Here is a 20,708-nt window from a genome sequence, read left to right on the forward strand (position 1 = left end):
GATATACACAGCATTAAAGGAGAAGTCTGGTGAAAATGTTTATTAAAGTATTGTATTGCCCTCCAAAAGTTATGCAAATTACCAATATACATTTATTATGGGAAATGCACATAAAGTGTTTTTTTCCCTGCCCTTACTACTGCATCAAGGCTTCACTTGCTGGATAAAATGGTGATGTCACGACCCAACCCCCAGAGCTGTGCGGGCTGTGGCTGCTGGAGAGGATGATTGCAGGGGCAAACTGAGGGACACAGAGCACCGGAGGGACAATGAGCATCCCTCTGCCATCATCCTCTTCAGCAGCCAAAGCCCGCACAGCTCTGGAAGTCTGGGCATGACATCACCATTTTATCCAGGAAGTGAAGCCTTGATGCAGTAGTAAGTGCAGGGAAAAAAGCACTTTATAAGCATTTCCCATAATAAGTGTGTATTGGTAATCTGTATCACTTTTGGGAGACAATACAATACTTTAATAAAAATTAGACTTCTTTAAGTATGTTACTTGTGCATAATATTTTCTGATGTGGTACATATTCAAAAAACATTGGCCCAAATTTACTTAAACTGTCAGAAACAAAACAGTCTCTTTTTGTTTTGCCCATAGAAACTAATCAGAGTTTTCATTTTCCCAGAGCAGTCTGAGAAATGAAAACTGAGCTCAGATTGGCTGCTATGGGCAAATAAGACAGTCTGGGCCATTGTCCATATCCTGATATGGTCTGATACTATATAAAAACTATGGCATGCTCCACTGCATGGTAGTGGAGAAAGTATGGTGCCCCACTGAGACAACATACAAAAGCAATTGGTGTACCTACAGGCGACCATACACTTTTAGGCCAGGTTCACACTACTATTTCACAAATAACGGCCGTTGTTTGCGCAAATATGGCTGTTATAAAATATGGCCGTGTTTATTTCGTAGTGTGAACATAGCCTTAAAGTGAATCTGTATTGCCCTAACACCACCCCCAAGCCCCTAATACTGTTTGTTATCTCTTCTCAATCCATGCCTGGTCCAAGGTTCTATATGTTTCCTACGCAACATATACGCAGCAGATTAGATCTAAATAACTGAACACAGCATCAACCATCAAATCTGCTGCAGATCTGCTGCGTATTTGCTGCGTATACGGTGTGTTTGTACCCTCAATGGGGCCTGGCAAAGCAAAAGGATTTGGTATTGAAATTCACAGATGGGGATTCTTTACTGTAAGACCAGTGAGGCTGTGGAACATTCTACCATATGATATTGTCAGGTTTTATTTATTAATTAAATTTAAAAATGGGGCTGGATGCCTTTCTTGAAAAATGTTAGATTACATAATTGATCCAGGAGTTTGTACACCATATTTAGAGCTGGAAGGGAATGTTTTCCCCTAGTATAAGGCAATTGGCCTCTTCCTCCTTTTTGGCTTTTTCTGGATCAACACAATATTGTTTTAGGTGGAACTCGATCGACTCTTATCTTTTTTCATCCTCATATATTGTACATGTAATATGTCTGATCCTTTTCTCTCTTGGTATCATCTGTCTAGAAATAATCAGGAAACCCTTATACACATTGGATAGTCAGACAGTCCTACCATTAGATTGTCCGCCAGTCCAACCTCTGCTGTGCAGCCTAGATGAGTAGAAACGTAAAGGAGAAGTCCGGCCAAAATTATTTTTTGATATGTTATTACTTATGGAAAGTTATATAAATTTCTTATGTACATTAATTATGGGAAATGCACATATAGGGCTATTTCCCTTAATTTAGTAGATCATGGAGTGTTAGAATTCTCTCAGAAACAGACATCATGATCTATGGATGTCTATGTAAAGTAATGGAATGTAGTGTACAGTGTGCTTTATTGATTGGATACATTTATGGAATACTTTGGGGAGCAAGTTTCCTTGCTCCCCAAAGTATTCCATAAATGTATTCAATCAGTACATCAGTACATTACCTCCCCCCTCCCTCCCTGCTCGGTGCTGCTGCAACATATACACAGTACTACTACTCCTATCATCTGCTTATAGTATAAGCAGATGATGGGGGTGTAGTACCAGGGCCGATCTCCATCACCCGCCGCCCCCCGCCACCGCTGCACTGGACTATATGCTCAGAACTACTACTCCCATACCGGCTCCCGGTACTTCTCTGTGTTCGCACGAACCGTCCTCTCCCACACATGCCGGCCGGGAAGCACGGGGAGCCAGTATGTTTGAGGGGAGAGCGGCGGCCAGGTGAGGAGTCAGCCATGGGATAGGGAGAAGTTTGCCCGGATCCCGGAAGGAGGAGGGGGGAGCGGAGGGGGTATAATGACTGCACTTTGGTGATGAGCGGCTCCTCCCTGCGCTCAGCGGCATCAGCAGCGGAAGGCATGTCATAGGTATAACCCAGCTAATACTCCCATCACCTGCTCATACTATGAGCAGGTGATGGGAGTAGTAGTTCAGTGCATATAGTCCAGTGCGGCGGGCGACGGCAGTGCGGCGGTTCTGCGGGTGATGAAGATTGGCCCTGGTACTACACCCCCATCATCTGCTCATACTATGTAGGAGTAGTACTGTGCATATGTTGCAGCAGCACCGAGCAGGGAGGGAGGGGGGAGGTAGATGCACAGGCACCTCTATCTCTCCCTGCTCGGTGCCCTCCTAATGTACTGATTGAATACATTTATGGAATACTTTGGGAAGCAAGGACACTTGCTTCCTAAAGTATTCCATAATTGTATTTAATCAATAAAGCACACTGTACACTACATTCCACTACTTTACATAGACATCCATAGAAACAATAAAGTCCCATAGACTTCTACATATAGCGCCCCCTGCTGGACACTACTAAATTAAGGGAAACAGCAATATACGTGCATTTCCCATAATTAATGTACATTAGAAATTTGTATAACTTTCCATAAGTAATAACATATCAAAAAATAATTTTGGCTGGACTTTTCCTTTAACTTGGAAACAACTGCATCTATTGTACTACATGAAAAAAGAGAAAGTGCTAAAAAATGCACAACCTGCTCAGCACAGTACTGAATTATGGCGATAAATTATTATAGTTATGGACTATATGGAGTTAAAATCTAAGTATGCCTCCGCATGATTTGGGAGGCACATAGAGGTACATAGAGGTAACTTGGCCCCTTGGCCACCCTGCAACTGCACCAGCTGAACGTACAGATACCAGTGAAATCTCTAAAGTGCTAACATTTTAATGCTAGGCCTCTACTATGTCAATACAAGATGAGCCATTTTGGAGCTGAAATTGAAGCCAATTACTTGCCATTAGAGTCTATTTCTTATGGATTGATTCCCAAATAACTATTATTGATGATCTGTCTTGTGGGTGCAATGAAGACAATAATGCGTGCAATGCAATTAAAAGTGGACATGTCCATGCCCTGAGGATGGGCCAATGCTGTCTGCACACTTGAAAGACAAGTCACTGCTAAGTGAGTCATGAGATTTAGAAGATATTTCTGTGAGTAGCCTCTTAAGGATGTACGTGAAGGAATGATGGGATTATATGTCAGCCTGTGATCTAGGGCCTCTGGTACCACCATGTATTTAATGAAAAATATATAAATTATACTAATTATATAAACTGCAACTCGGAAAACAGAGAGTGAATGAAATTTACTGCACAGCTGGCTAATAAAATCATGTAACAATATCGGCATATTTTTCGTTATAAAAGCCCTTCTAGTTCAGCGTTATTTATTATATGTGGTTAGGAAGGTGTTCCATATCCAGCTAAAATAGAGTTGGCAGCAAGTGATGCACAGGTGCAGAGAATTTATAAAGCAAAATTACCTGGGGAGAATCCAATAAAATGTAACTACAGTTTAGAGAAGTTGTCCAGAGGGAGAGGTTTGTATTTAGATCCTAGCTCCATGCTTCATATTCTGCATTCATTATCCACCAGCACTCAGTGTGGAGGAATCAATAGAGAGTTAGTATAATAGGCAAAATATTGATAGGTATAATGAGAAACCTAAATATCAAAGAAATACGTGTTGGCTATGAAAATTAAAAATCATATTTCAATGATTTGATATTATCATGAACTCTAAAAGGACCTAAGATGTGTTCAAAAAACTGCCGCTCTCCAGATCCATGTATAGCCACCGCTAGCCCCCATACCTCACCCCCAGAGACTGGAGTTGTTTTGGCGTCTAAAATGCTAATGAGAGCACATCAACAGGAGGTCACCACCACTCACCATAACTCAATGGTAAGAATTTTAAGTTTCTGTTCTTTTAAGGACTAAGCAATTGTTACCGCCCCCTTGGAATTCTATGAAAAAAGCCTATGGACAGTCAAGGGTGGAGTCACCACTGCTTAGGGAATACCCTGAGCACGCTCCCTGTTAAAAAGTGACAGTGTTGAACACTTTCTCCCAGTTGAGAAAGGAAAAGAGGGGGTTTAGCAACAAAATAGAGAAAAGGACGATCGAGTGGAGTAGCATCTAGACATAGATTTTGGCAGCTACAGCTTCTGGCCTGGGGGGTCAAAAACCCCTTAATGAACCTTACCCCTAAATGTATCTTTTACTGTAACTTATTAAAAGTAAAATTAGATAGATAGTGGCTACAAAAAATGATCCCCACGTACATTGTATGTAACTGGCTGCTAGAAAGCAAGCCCTAAATGATATGCAGAGTCTGCAGCGCTCTATTAAAGATTGCACAAGGGAGGGTCGCTATTTAAAAGTTATTATTGCACCTTTAGGCTATGTTTACACTACGTATATTTTCGTATAACTACGGCCGTTGTTGCCGATTGCAACAACGGCCGTGATTTATACAAAAATACATGCCGTTTCTGCCTATGGAGTCCCGGCCAGAGTGTATTCACATAGTATATGCTCTGGCTGGAATCCCTAGCAGCGCAGCAAATAACTGACATGTCAGTTTTCTGCGGCCACTATTCATTGACTAGCGGCCGCAGAAAACCCTGTCAGTGCACACTATGGAGTGAGCGGCTCCAGTCCCACGTTCCATAGTGTGCAGTGGAGAGTTCTGATGCGGGTGCGCACGGATGCGCCGACATCAGAACTCTGTGGCTGCAAAGATCATCCGGCCAGTACTGCAGTACCGGCCAGGATGATCTTTTCAGAGACCGGACGTTCTATGACCCTGCTGGGTCACGGAATGGCCGGTCTCTTACCTAGTATGAACATAGCCTTAGGCCTTATGCACACAGTGTATTTTTTTCATTAACCAACTGTTGGTTGTTGCAGATTGCAACAATGACCGTTGTTTAATGACACTGCGACATTACATTAGATTTCATGGATTCACAGCCGTAGTGTATACCCAGGTGTAATAGACACAGGTCTATTTTGTTCAGTGAACAGCGGTTGCACAACATAGTCTGTGCACACAATGTGAAGTACAGCTCCCGTACTTTACATTGTGCTCTATGGCTAATAGCAGTGCTCGCATTCCAATTCAAATAAAGCAGTCTTCATGTGGCCGATACTATAGTATCGGCTGGTTGAATATCACACATCAACCGTTGTTTGACTCGGCCAGGTCGAACAACAGCCGATGTTCATAGAGAATGTGAACATAGCCTTAACATCTCGGTTTGCTGTGATTTTGGAGGATAGCTACAATACACATATGAACAAACCCAAAAAATATTACAAAAATCACAATTGTTTTCTAATGAAAATAAAAATTGTTCAATATATTTCATGAGCCGCAAAATGGTAACATTTAAAATAAAAAAGAACCTTTGATTTAGTGAGCTGACGGAAAAGTTAAAAAGTTTTCGATCTCAAAACTCAGTGATGAATACACAAAAAAAGTCACCTTGTCCCCAAGGCCCCAAATAGATGCTTCTTCCCTAAGGGGTTACAGTCCTGGGATAACTTGTGTAATGTAATGAAATGATGTTGACTTGAAGCGTGCCAAGGTTCTGTAATCAAATTAAGTGTAAAGTTTCTCTTGCCTCCTAATACCTTTGGCCACAGAGGACATTCTCCCGCTGCGACTGCCCTCTCTCATCTGACTTTCTCTGCAGATTGAAGCAGGTTCCTGCTGTGATAATGATAAAGGCGAGTCAATGAATCTATTTCACCCTACAGAACTGGCTTCTAAGTACAATTTCAGTGCAATCCAATTGCAATGAAAACAAAGATATCTTAGACAATGAATTTCTCTTTATCTTCTGAGTACAATATTGAGTGAATCCATCAAATCAAGCCATGTGAAATGAAATTCAGACATGCAGAAACATCTACCTGGCAAACAAGAAAATATTGTTATGCTTCACCTAGTCCTAGATCCTTACACAGGCAGAACTGCATTGGACTGAATGATGACAATTTTTATTTCCATAAATTACTGTCAGAATGATTTTCTCTTGTTTTTTTTCTTGTCCATATACAACGCTACTTGAGATCTGTCAGGGGGAACAATGCAGTAGAACAAGTGATGACCAGGTGAAAAATGTTTCACTTCTGTGGAATTTTAGGTTCTGATAATATTTTTCAGGTATGCATTAAAGGCAATACATAGCATCAAATATGGCTCACTTACTCAATAATGCAATTTATTTAATTTAAGTGATTCAATATGAACCAGGTACATGGTTAAAATGACCCCTTTTAAACTATTGATACATGGTGGAGATGGGAGCCATCACACTGTTTGCCCAAAAGTAAGACCTAGAAGAGGTTTTGCTGAATTGCTAAATATAAGGCATCCCTTGAAAGTAAGACCTAGCAAAGTTTTTATTTAGAAGTATGCCCACCAAACACCAGGGCATGCAGCTTTGATAATTTTTAGTCCCCTGTCGTTGTCCCCTACCTTCACTGTCCATTGCAGAGCAGCTGCATGCAGGACAAAAAGACTGTCACCTGCCGCCAACTCCGATGTTCCCTTCCACGGCTGTTAGTTGTAAATATGCAGGCAAGGCTTCAAGAGGCCCGTTTCCTGCTGCCATCCCCACTGTCCCTTATCACCAGATGTAGAGCTGTACACAGTTTGCCGTTATCCCGCCACCTGGCGCCATAGCGTACGCTGCCCCTGCTGTGCTGTACGAGTGTGCTGTGGTTAGCTCCCCCTGGTGGCCGGAAGCCACGATACCATAAGCTCTGTCCCTGCTGTGCATGTGACATGTGGATTCTTCTTCATGGAAAAATAAGACATCCCCTGAAAATAAGATCCAGTACATCTCTGAGAGAATAAATTAATATATGGCACTGTCTTTTTTTGATGAAACACGGTAGCTTCCTGCTTTGTCATTAACTTACCTTAATATTGTACATGACTCTAGCTCAAAAATAGTTAAAGATAATTGTATACCGTCCCTTGCCTGGAGTTACCCATGATATGCCATTACTATTCTGCAGCAGAAAAGAACGCTGAAGGAGGTTAATGCTGCCGGATCAGCATGTGTGCAAAGCTATGGTACAAAATCCCGAAAGGGGTTATGATAAGTCTCAGCTGAATCATGTACCTGTCTGTCTCTGCTTGGCTCACAGAACGCAAGCTAAGCTGACACATCTGACCTGCGGGGAAAGACGGGAAGCTGATCTGACAAGGGACACCTGCTTGCCAGTGATGAAGCACTGCTGTAATCTTTTCTCTAGTGCCTATTTCTGCTGAAGTGCATCAATGAAAAATTGGACAGATGTCTGGAGAATATAAATTGTCTAAATGAAAGAGTGAGACATTTAACAGCAAACATGTGCCTTTGCCATGGAACAAATATCATTTGTAATGGTAAAAGGACATTTTTTTTAAAACCACTGTGTTTTTTAATTGAACAATACGTCAAAGTTGTTTTTATGCCTTTGGACTGATATTGATCGTGTGTAGCCAGCACATAAAATCTTGTAGGGGGATTTAAACAAAAAGAAAAAATCAGTACACGTAGGAAATAAGTTAAGTTAAAATAGTATTTTCTAAGTTTACAGTAATGTTTGATGCTCAACATTGTATAGGTTTAATTTTTTTTTTAGTGTTTGTCCTTTAAAAAAATATTGCCTATTCGGAATTTTGGAATGAAGCAGCTGTTTGGCTTTATCATTACAGTGCAGCAAAGATTCAAACATTTTCCACGCTCCTGGCATCATACTGATACATGATACCAGGCGTCCGTAGGTTTTATGTTTTACAGAACGTGGGAATAAGACTCTGCTAGCGAGTGTTACTGAGTATTTTGAGCTGTCTCCCGTTTTTCTAGCTGCTGCTGTTCCTGAGTTACAGGTTTTTCTAAAAGTCGATATATTATCAAGATAGGAAACCACATTTCCCATCATACATCTCCATTTACGTACTCACCCCCTTAGTTTTCGTTACTGCCCACTGCTGTCATTACTATTGAACAGTAAACACAGGACTGTTTTTTTTTCACAGATTTTGCATCACGTCACCCCAATATGTATTGCAAACTAGCTGATGGTGTAGAAGAGCTGACGTGCGCATGGTGTAGCTATGTGCTGCATAATGGCATCTGTTTTACCGGGGGTGGGGGGTGTAGTGATCTCTGTTTGATGACTGTGAATGAAAACATTTCAGTTCCATCCAAACTCTAAGAACTGTTGTAACACTTACAATATACAGAGCTGTGACACAAAGACAGGTACATATGCCTGCATTCACTGACAGCTAGCAGAGGTAGAGCTATAACTTTTCATATCACAGAGATCTAGGCTCAGGGACACATGTAAGTCTATGGAAGCAGCACAGGTGCATGGAGATGATGCAGATAATGTCTCCTGGGGGTCAGGTTACCAAGTCAATAGACAGCTTACCCGGCCCCCAGAGAGGAGATCACATGTCCTCTGACTACAAATGGAGGTGGGAAGAGGGAGCTGAGCATGGTCAGAGTGAACTGAGCATGGTCAGAGTGAACCCAGAGTAGAGTAGTAAAGTTTTTCACATGGATAGAATATGAATCCATTAGAATCAATAAAGCCTCATCATAAAGGGGCAGGGGTTTCCTGCCACTGGGGATGTGCTGGCCGCCTCCAGTGCTTCAGCCACAGCAGGTGTCTGGGAATAGAACAGCGCAGTATGCGGAAACTGGGCCTCGGATCAAAAAAAGGACAGCGGCACCGGCTTCCCCACGCCAATGACTTTCTATCCATGTGAAAAATTTTAAGTGAATGAACTGCTGGTACATTGACTTTAAGAATGAGAAACAAACATGGAAAGGGTGCAAGATGGGTTATACATGTATATTAGACATTAGGGTGGTATTGGGAAGAGGGGTTGTTTAAAATATTGTTTTTGTTACCCAGATAACCCCTTTAAGCTGTGTCTGGTATTACAGCTCCACCTAATACAAAGGTAATAACATCTGATAGGGCCCGTGGAAGTGATCCTGTGAAAAAGCTGAATTTTTTTGTAATCTCAGAAAACTTTTTTTTATGTTACCACAAAGCCTTTTTTGGCCGTTTTGTGTTGATTTTTTGGGACGGCCATCATTTTGGTGCCAAAAGGCGGTTTTATGAAAATGATTCCAAAAAATGGCCATGGAACAGCCAATAAAGAATTGTTTTGGGAACATAGCCTTATAGAATCACATAGTTGAGCTGAGGGGCATTCAGATTGAGTATTCACATTGTAAAAAAGGATATAGGAGAGCTGGAAATGGTTTAAAAAGTAGTTTGTAAGTTTAATTAAATTATAGAGATGTCTTTATAGCAATGCAGGGTGAATTGGGGTCCGAACAATAGATGTAGGTCAAAGATGCCACACCCTGCATGACGTCTAGCGATATGACATTTCGGATGCCCTCAATAGTGCAGTGCAAATGGAAGCAAGACACAGGTATAGGCTGGGTTCACACTACGTATATTTCAGTCAGTATTGTGGTCCTCATATTGCAACCAAAACCAGGAGTGGATTGAAAACACAGAAAGGATCTGTTCACACAATGTTGAAATTGAGTGGATGGCCGCCAAATAACAGAAAATAACTGCCATTATTACGATACAACGGCCGTTGTTTTAAAATAACAGCAAATATTTGCCATTAAATGATGACCATCCACTTATTTACAACATTATGTGGACATAGCCTTTCTGTGTTTTCAATCCACTCCTGGTTTTGGTTACCATGAGGACCTGACATGAGGACCAAATACTGCCTAAAATATATTGTGTGTGAACCCAGCCCAAAAAGTTAAAGGGGTTATCCAGCGCTACAAAAACATGGCCATTTTTCCCCCTCTCTTGTCTCCAGTTCAGTTGTGGGTTGCAATTAAGCTCCATTTACTTCAATGGAACTGAGTTTGAAACCCCACCCAAACTGGAGACAAGAGAGGGAGAAAAGTGGCCATGTTTTTGTAGCACTGGATAACCCCTTTGATCCAACACCCATTTAACAGGCCCCACAGGAATCCAAGTGGTACACTGCACCAGTGTGATAAGGTTGGAAATAACTAACCTATGGTATGCCTATGCTGGCTTCTAGTCCAATGCATTATTATCCCCCTTATAACTCATAGGAGTCACAGCATAAAGTGTTTTTGTCAAACATATTATTATTAATCAATTATTTAAACATACTAACAAAGTATCTGACATCATATAACATTATCTGCCAATACAATAATGAAGTTAAACATAATAGATTATTATTGTTATTATTTTATTAATTATTTCTGAATCCGATGGCAGAAATTTTGCTACCAGGTTTATGTGCCACTTGAATTGCTTTAGTAAATTGTATGCAAATATCCAGGCTTATTAATACATAGTTGATGGATTGTCAACATGTATTATCCAAATAGTTCTCTGGTATCAGACAGTGAGTGACAGTGAATGGGTGAAATAAATCACTTCATTACTGAACATTTCTCCCATCACATTTTCAAATATGTATGTACATTAGGGCTGAATATGTTTGAAGAGGGGTAAATGTACAATATGTTTTCTAACATTGAAACAAAGGAGCTGGTTGGTAATTGTTATCGAACACTATAACACAATAATGTTATCTAACACTATAAGGCTATGTTCACACACCATCAAAATGAAGGGGTTTTATTGGACGACCATCATTTAACTGCAAAGAGCGCCCGTTATTAAAGAAAAAAAAGGCTAATATTATACAAATAACAGCTGCTGTTTTCAAATAACAGCCAATAAATGATGGCCATCTAATAGAAAACATAGCCTAAGGCTATGTTTACACACAGTTAAATACAAGCAAATTATGACAGTAAAATAGGTATAAAACACTGTAAAAAAAAATGTGTGCACAGATGGCTGTTATTCCATAGAATTTAACATAGCTCATTATTAGATTCCAAATGCGGCTACATTTTATCCCAATTTTGCTTTTAGTTTTACTGTGTGAGCATAGCCTATTGAATACATACATAAATGATAATAAATGATTGGACAATAGTCAAACATAATAACTATGTGGGATTAGAAAGAAGTTGGATGCAGCCCTAGGGAGTCCTGGAAAACATGGATACAACTATGGCCTATCATTCAGGAATTATACCTATCTGATGCAAACATGGTAATTGCTGTAAGCTCTCCGCCCAGACGTTAGATCACTGCGGCCCGGCAACAAACTTTTGACCTTACTATGCTGCAGTTCAATGACTTGCCTGGCTGCAGTTCCCAAGCGGCAGAAGTTTGTTGCCGGACCACAACAATCTGACGTCTGGGCGCATGATGATGGCGACTTGTGAGCACTTGGCATGTATCGAGGACAATCAGCATAAAATGACAGCTGAAATCCTTTCTCTTATCTCCTGATGAAGACGGGTCATTGAAACACGTTGTGGTTCAGCTATAGACATGTTATACTGAGAGCTGTGATCGCTCCATCTGCTTTCTGAGGGGCTTATGTGTTTTATATATGAGAGTGGGCAGAAAGGGGATCTTGTTTAAGTGAATAACTGTAATAAACATTATTGATTTTATATGTGATCATTGCCATACAAAAGCGGAGCATGATGTATTCCCAATCACTAGATATTTTAGACAAGTTATGCCATTTCAACTTCACTGAGGTATAAAAGTTATAACAAATCAGGTAATATTTTGCACAAAGTAATAATCAAGAAAAAAAAGTATATATGAAATATATACCAATATATAATATTTAATGTTAGACTGAATTGGAAATATATATTATAATCGTATATGTACAATTATAAAAGTGGCTATACACCTTCAATCCCTGTCAGCCAAACTATCATTCAGCAGAAAGTTATCTTGTCTGTCCTCCCCATACACAGGAACATTTAGCACAGCCAATCTATCAACAAAGATGTTGGGCATTGACAATCTATCATGGCCAACCCAATTAACCTTGGAACCCCCAATACACATTATACTGATGAGTAGAGATGAGCGAACCTGGAGCATGCTCGAGTCCATCCCAACCCGAACTTTCGGCATTTGATTAGCGGTGGCTGCGGAAGTTGGATAAAGCCCTAAGGCTATGTGGAAAACATGGATATAGTCCATGGCTGTATCTTTATCCAAGTTCAGCAGCCCCAGCTAATCAAATGCCGAACGTTCGGGTTCAGATGGACTCGAACCTGAACCCGGTTCGCTCATCTCTACTGATGACCAAACCCACCACCAGTGGTGGGTTAGGTCGACGTTAGTTGTACGTGTATGAAGACCAGACGCTAGGGAAGACTGCCCACAGCAGCCAATTACAGCTAAGCTTTCATTTGCCAGAGTGGGAAACTGAGCTGTGATTAGTTGCTATGGATCAATTTTAGATATTTTGATAAATCTGTGCCAAAATTCATACAAATGTATAGGAATACATATATTGCATACAGTATGTAAAAAAAACCTGTGCATAAAGTTGCATACATTCATGTACATTTCTTATGTATATGTAAATAAAAGCAGCTGTCAATTTTTAGCAATTATTCAAATCCGCATTAAAACATTGGTATGTCATCTGAAAAAAAAAACAACAACATAAATGGTACTCACCAAGCCAGCCTGAGCCGGAATCTGGTATACACATATCGGTTTCTGCACTCGGCAGCACAAATCCAACTACGAACACCTCAACTCCGTCAGCCATTAGAGCCATGCCAAGCACAAAGAAGAGGGTCCACTGAAAGCGGCCATGCCCACATTCTTGAATAATGAGTTCATATTGCTGTGCTAACTCTTCTTCATCAGCTTTCCGTTCACTTTCTAGCTCATGGCGAGCCTTGTACTCATCAGGAATGGGCTGACCTAGAGCAACCATGCCATCTTTCCCTTGACCAGGAATTCCTTGATACTCCCCATCATATATCTCATCATCTTCATCATGCCCTTCTGTTGCTTCACTAGAGCCTTCATCATCGTTGCCCTCTTCATTGTAGTTGCCATGAGTATAGTACTCCTCTTCATCTGGGAAGTGATCTTGGACTCTATGAACATATCCATCATGCTCAACATCTCTTGGTTTATTTGCACTTTTGGCTGTGTGTCTCTTTGCCTCCCTAGCTATGTCCTTAGCACCTCTCACTAGTGAAGTCCTGTCCCTATAGCTATCTCCCATTGTGTACAATAACTTACTATTCCACAATGGCAGCAGATGACTGGATGATATATTAGCTGCCTTTTCTATTACACAGATGATGTATTACACCACATTTGAAGTATGCATCTGCAATATAAACAAGAGAAAAAATGTCAGTAGTGTAAAACCCTCCATGCAATACTTTCATCAAATGCTTAGCTCATATATACAATACTGTATTCCATAATTGTATTACATATCAATATGTAAACTGTTCCTTATGTGTTATATGGAAATAGTCCCCTATGGCTTTTCTTTATACACCAATTAAACCGGTTATCCAGGAGTTGAAAAGGCTACTTTCTTGGAGGACAGCACCACCCCTGTCTTAAAGGTATTGTGTCACAAAGAAAACTAGGTCTCTACTGAGGCATTATGTTAAATTAACCATATGTCAAATGTACAAGCATTTATAAAAATGTATCGCATAAGAGATATAGAATCACTAATCCCCATGTGTCTACATTGTTTGATAACCTGTTGCCCTTGGTTAAAGCCCAGCAGGCATCCAATAACTTGGGTCACTCATGCTCAGTTGCAGTCCCATGATCTGTACCATTAGTACTAGCAGTTGGTTTTCACTTCGCATGCAGGCAAGGGGCATTGTAGTAAAGTGCATGGCAACAGCAAGGCCAGAGCTCAGAGGGGAAACCAGGGAGTGATCAGATGCATAGGGGAGAACATGGTACGGTGATGTAAGCTACTTTACCAAAAACAGCACATTTGTGCTCCTTTACATATACAGTATGTGATACACATCTAATTTTACCATCTTTGCTTCAAGACATCATCCCTTTAAGGTCAGGTGTGGTATTACAATTCACTCCAATAGAACTGAGCTGCAAAACCAATTCCAAACTGAGGACAAAACTTATGCTGTTTTTGAAATAAATTTGTCAGGTTTTTCTAAATCTGGACACCTGCAATGCATTGGACACCTAAAAGCATAATTTTGTAGTGTAACTTGTTCCTTATGTGGTTGGACCTATGTTCTATAAAATGTCATTATCAGGGTTTGTGAATATGTGGCACTGGGCATAACTATAGAGGTGCCTTCCCCATGGGAGAACCCAACAAGGACCCACCATAATACATAAAACAACATAATATAAACATAATGGCCCATATCCACTATGTGCAAACAGGTTGGGGTCCCAAGCATATTTGATTTGCGGACATCTCCTGCCCATAATCCAGATAGCAAAGGACTCTACTAAATGGAACATCTAAGTATTAGACATTTCGGTTTCATTCATTTATTTTAACCATTAACTGCCACCACAATGTATGTTTCTTTATTTCTGTAACTCTTAAGCACTGTACACTTACGTAGTCTATATAGTCACCGCAATCACAGTCTTACATCACCCATAGACTTGCATTATGTAGGCCATGCGAAATGCTGGCCATTGTTTGATACAACATTGACAAGCAACCCTAGCCCTAACCACATTGTTGCAGGTTCCAGCTTCCCCAACAAACTATAGCTACAGCCCATGGTCATGATCTGTACTTAAAATAGTTATAATCTTCAATTTACAAATTCTTCCCTACTATGGCAGACATTGCAGGAAATGAATATGCCTATACCATTCCTGGTATTTTTATAACAGCAAATATAATACAAAAAAAGTCTTTTTTATGTTAATTTAAGAACATTTATATGGAATGTAATAGACATGCAGAACAATTAAAAAAAACAGTAGATATACACTACAGCACAAGGAATGTGAGAAGTATACATTATTATAAGGGAGAATCTCCGAACTGTTTTATAGGTTTGTGGCAATTTTATAGAAATGCATTGTTTTATTAATACCAATAATGCTTTATACCAAAACCAAGATTTGTTTGGTTGTATTCACTGATTATATTATGCTGTGTAGAAAACATACTGAAATAATCAATGCAAATTACTATGTAATAATACACAACCAGTAGGCAGTCAATAATATAAAATGCAGCTGCAGGCCTTTTTCTGAGCAATTTCTTCAGCTTTTAATTAAGGCAGCTCAGAAATACTTCTTGGTTTGCATACAGAGAATCCTTCTGGATGTATGTGGGCCCTCAGCTCCAAAACCAGTCACAGTACAGAAGTATTAAAATACAGTACAATAGAAATACACTTACTTTTTATGGGATTGTGTAATGGCCCTAATATTTTTTTTTAGATTATATCAATACTACTTACACAGTAGGAAACTGTAGCAAGTGATGGGTGAGTATTAGGATTTGCATATACTGAAGGTTTTTTAAGCTCTCTAATGTATAGTAAGTACACAGGCCACAAGAACAAAGTGGCAGCTACTGCCTGCTTCCCTTTCTATTACTTGTAATGGGATATTTTAAAGTTTTTTGGGACTTTAGCACTGGAAAAGCAACCTTCATTCTTCTACTACTGCTCCTTTGTGTCCTTTGCACTGCATAGACCTTCCCCACAAAAAATACCGGAAAGCTTGGCTGTGCTGAACGTTGCTGTGTATTGGGAGGATGGGAGGTGGATGGGAAAGATAGCTGATAGTGGAACAATCGTTCAGCCATCATTTATTGAACGTGTATTCACACTCTTCCCCTTTCCTGTATAGAGTCTTGCTCATGCTTTATAGGCATCTCAAGATGCTAAGTCACCTGTTCACATTGACAATGACAATGTTCACATTTCTGATTGGTGGCCACTTGCGTTTAAACTGAAATTATGTGTTAAGTTTTTAAGCATGATTTAGCGCATCTCAGGCAAATTGCGTCAAATTGCCAAATCCTGTAATCCATGGAGATACAAGCCCCCTTCTCGATATGCATCTGTGCTGCACAACATTGAAAGAGGTGAGCTGACTATCACCAATTTTGAGTTATTGAAAGTGTATGGGAACCTTTAGGTTGTATTAGATTACTACTGTCTGATCAACTAGATCAGACTACTTATATGATCAACTAGATCAGTGCTCATTTAATGTGCCTGTTACATAGCTTGGCCAATGTGCGGGCAGGGCCACAGAAACCATCACTGGATAGTTTGTGAGTTCCTCTTGAACTATCATTCATGGGCTGCACATCCCCCTATTGCACAGGGAGATTTGTAGCCAAAGAATGAGGATTTCTAGACTTATCAAAGCCATGCGATTACCCATTAAAAGAGAGCCGGTTAATCTATCCCCTTACCACAGGGTCTATTACACATGGCAATTATTAACCTTTTTGGCCAATAATTGCACCATGTAGAAGGGCCCTTATACATTGTTGCAAGTGTAAGGGCCCTATTCCATGATCTCAAACGACCGCTATTGCGAAAGACCTGAAAACGTTCACTTATTTCCATGGAACGATAATTGTTACTTATGATTGTATTTGCGATCGTTTTTTCTTCGCTATTTATTCGCTATTGCTTTCGTATCTACTGCAAACGACCGAACAATGTCTTATTCAATGTGAACAATTTGCGAACGTTTTGCGAACTAGCAACGATAAAAATAGGTCCAGGTCTTATAACGCGATCAACGATTTTTCGTTCGGTCGTTAATCGTTAACTGCATTTCAACCAAACAATTATCGTTTAGATTCGAACGATTTAACGATAATCTGAACGATAATAGTCAGGTGGAATAGGGCCCTAAGACTGAATTATCACAGGTTGGAGGAGTCACCCCCCCCCCCCTCTATGTCAGAAGCTATCCTGATGTCCCAATTTGCGACCACCCATGAGTTTTGTCTAGCATTTTAGCTTATTCTCATTCACATTTGCAGGGCTTGGCTGCAGTATCAGACATTTCCTGCGGTACTGTTTTTTGGGAAAAAAAATGGGAGACCCTTTGTTTCTACCCCTACTCCTAAAGGGGTACTCTACCATAAAGGGGTACTCTGACAAATGAAACTGGTTTAAAATCAACTGGTTTGAGAAAATTATATTGTAAATTACTTCTCCATTACTTATTATCTGACGTATGTCCTGCAGGAAGTGCTGTATTCTTTCCTGTCTTAAACAGTACTCTTTGCTGCCAACTCTGTCCATGACAGGAACTGTACAGAGAAGTAGAGTTTTTTTTATGGACAGAGGTGGCAGCAGAGAACACTGTGTCAGACTGGAAAGAATACACTACTTCCTGTAAGACATACAGCAGCTAATAAGTACAGGAAGATTTACATTTTTCAAATAGAAGTAATTTACAAATCTTTTTAACTTATTATTACTTTCCACGGAGTACCCCTTTAAACCATTTTCTACTCACACATACAGTCCCATGCCACTGAAAATGTACTAAAGAATATGCGGTTTAAAACAGAATTTATTGTGATATTTGCCATCACATTACAGTAATTAAAATGAGCTCTGCTCCTCTCTTTATACACTTCATTAAATTATGGTTACTGTTATAGTTAATATGAAGGACACTGGAGTTAAACATTATTCCATACAAAGTACAATAACAGACAATGTAATGAACTCCGTTAATCTTTAGCTAATCTGAAATCTCTTGTATGTATTCTAAGCTTCCTGATGTCTTAATGAGACTCTCTCATCATAAGCTTTGGTTTCATCCATTTACTGTGACTTTACAGTAGTAAGGTGTTCCCATTTGTTTATTAGTGGTTTACATACATACATACATATATACCCACACACTGCAGCTGAACAAGCTGGGACTGCATGGTGTACATGTGATAAATAATTTAAGTTTATACTGTGCTAAGTGGATTTACTTAAAGAGGACCTGTCACCCCCCGTGCCGGGGTGACAGGCTCCGGACCCCCTGTTAGACCCCCCTATACTTACGTGATTCCGCCGGGTCCCGCTTCCTGAGTCGGCCGGGTCCCGGAGATATCAGCACCCGAAGCCCGGCGCGCGCGCTGAGAGATGAGTCCGATGCCCATAGAGAATGACGGAGCATCGGACTCCCCATTCATTCTCTATGGGCGCCTGACTCTGCTGTCAGCGCGCGCGCCGGGCTTCGGGAGCTGATATCTCCGGGACCCGGCCGACTCAGGAAGCGGGACCTGGCGGGATCACGTAAGTATAGGGGGGTCTAACAGGGGGTCCGGAGCCTGTCACCCCGGCACGGGGGGTGACAGGTGTCCTTTAACTGCCAGTCATTGTAAACTGGTAATCTGGAGGTTATCATATTGTACTGGAATTATTCATATCTCCCCCTAGAAGCCAGTCTGCACCCACTAGCTCAGGGACAACTGAAAATCAGAGAGGGAGCCTGCAGGGGGGGGGGGAACTGGTGATAAATCCCATATACATGTCACATAATGAACAGAAACAGTGCCATCATGTCCTCACACATGAAAGCCTATTCTAAACAGTTTGAAAGGCTAGTGCCCGTTTAACCGTATGTAAAATAAAATAAAATCTGACTGTCAGCCCCGAAGTGCCATCTCATCGGGGAAGCCGACCGCTGGGATCTCAAGACTTGGATAGCCAAAGCTCCTGCGTGAATGGACTCGGCAATTTTCTGCACTCACATACAGTAAACAATAAATGAAGTGGTGGTTCCGTTCTTGAGATCGCTAGCAGTCGGACCCCCTTCATGATTAAATACTTATCCCCTATCCTGTGGTGTAAGTGTGCTTGGTGGTAAAATGCCTTTAAATATAAATGTCATTTGATAATGTCAAGTTGATATGCAAAAAGTTACTGATCGCACCTGGTCTTACCCATGAAACTCTCAACTATCCCAAGATATAGTTGGGGAAGTGTATGGCAACAGGGGTCTCTCTCCAGCTGTCAATCAAATCTGACTTATTCAGTCTATAGGCATGATTGAAAGCCGAGAAGAGACAGAATCACTGTTGGTCTCAGGAGTGAGACCTGGTGCGATCAGTAACTTTTGACATTACATGCTTGTGATGCTTTAAGTGGCATTTTTAACATGCAATAAAAATTCTTGTTGATCTACAAACCACCACTCTGGAAATCTTTTTGAGAAGAGAGATAGCACCAGTCAAAACCCAGCTTTTCTGCAGAGATCCAGCATTGTTGCAATGGCAGAAAACTTTACAGTATCTATCCAACTAATGGGGTAAAATCTAATGACAGATTGCTTTCAGAAAGATTCTTTTCAAGTTTAAGGTTTTCTATGCCCTGCATTAGGTCTAAGTAGAAGAAGAGTGCACAATAACTAACCAAAAACCAAGCAGTGCTGGTTTTAATAAATTGTGAGTACAAATGATCAAACAAAGTTAATTAACCACTTCACGTCAGCAATACGTAGATATACATTCCTGCTGCACATACCAAGTGCAGCAGGAACGTATATGCACGTGCCTCACTGAAGGGGCTGTAGATTAGTGCGGGGCCGCTGCAGTGAGAGGGGTCCCACTCACATCAGTGTCCAGGGAGCTGAGGATAATGAGAAGCAGCTGCAAACCCGCAGCTACCTCTCATTAACCCCTTAAACGCCGAGATATATCATCACTGTGTTTAAGGTACTCAGTGACAGAACAAGCTTCTGTCACTGAATGATCGGGACCCCCACAGCCATGCTGCGGGGGTCCCAATCGCTTGGGCCATATATGCATAGATCCCACACGGAGAGAGAGGAGCGGCTGCACATCACACCTATGGCTGATACTAATGCTGCTTAGCCTATTTTAAAAAACCAACTTCAGGATGTTGGAATATGAATTGATCAAGCCATATCGCCCCGTGTACCAACGTGCAGGTCTCCTGGTCCACACGGGTCCCTACACTAACTCCACATTGTGTCGGTCAGTGACCGCCACCCCCGCAAAGCGTGCACATGTAGGGAAGGGAGGCCATGGAATGGCCCTGCAACCCCCATGTCACAGGACCAGACCCAAAGTGCCCCCCCAAAAAAGTCCCAGCCAGCAGAGTCAGCAGAGCATATACTTGTGCTCACACGACAGTACCTCCATGTTTTTCCCATTCTGTCTGCAGCAGTTTTTAGTGAGTGTAATACCATATCCATACTTCTGTTGTTTGGGGGCAGCCTTCCTCGCCGGTGGGGCTGGCTGGGATTTTTTGGGGGGGCACTTTGGGTTTGGTCCTGTGACATGGGGGTTGCAGGGCCATTCCATGGCCTCCCTTCCCTGCATGTGCACGCTTTGCGGGGGTGGCGGTCACTGACTCACTCACTGACTGAGTTAGCACAGGGACCCGTGTAAACCAGGAGACCTGCACGTTGGTACACGGGGTGATATGGCTTGATCAATTCATATTCCAACATC

At 41.1% G+C, this 20,708-nt stretch overlaps 1 protein-coding gene across 2 annotated transcripts in view; it reads right to left on the reverse strand.

Moving 5' to 3' along the window:
* The window catches only part of SV2C (synaptic vesicle glycoprotein 2C), a 141,120-nt gene that overhangs the window by 91,256 nt on the left and 29,156 nt on the right, over positions 1-20,708 (reverse strand). For both annotated transcript variants that reach the window (XM_069962771.1, XM_069962772.1), the window contains exon 2: positions 12,941-13,610. In XM_069962771.1, coding sequence (XP_069818872.1) covers positions 12,941-13,502 — 562 coding nt within the window. In that variant the 5' untranslated portion in view covers positions 13,503-13,610. The remainder of the gene's footprint in view (positions 1-12,940; positions 13,611-20,708) is intronic.

Source organism: Dendropsophus ebraccatus, chromosome 3, assembly GCF_027789765.1.
Source record: "Dendropsophus ebraccatus isolate aDenEbr1 chromosome 3, aDenEbr1.pat, whole genome shotgun sequence".
Lineage (NCBI taxonomy): Eukaryota > Metazoa > Chordata > Amphibia > Anura > Hylidae > Dendropsophus > Dendropsophus ebraccatus.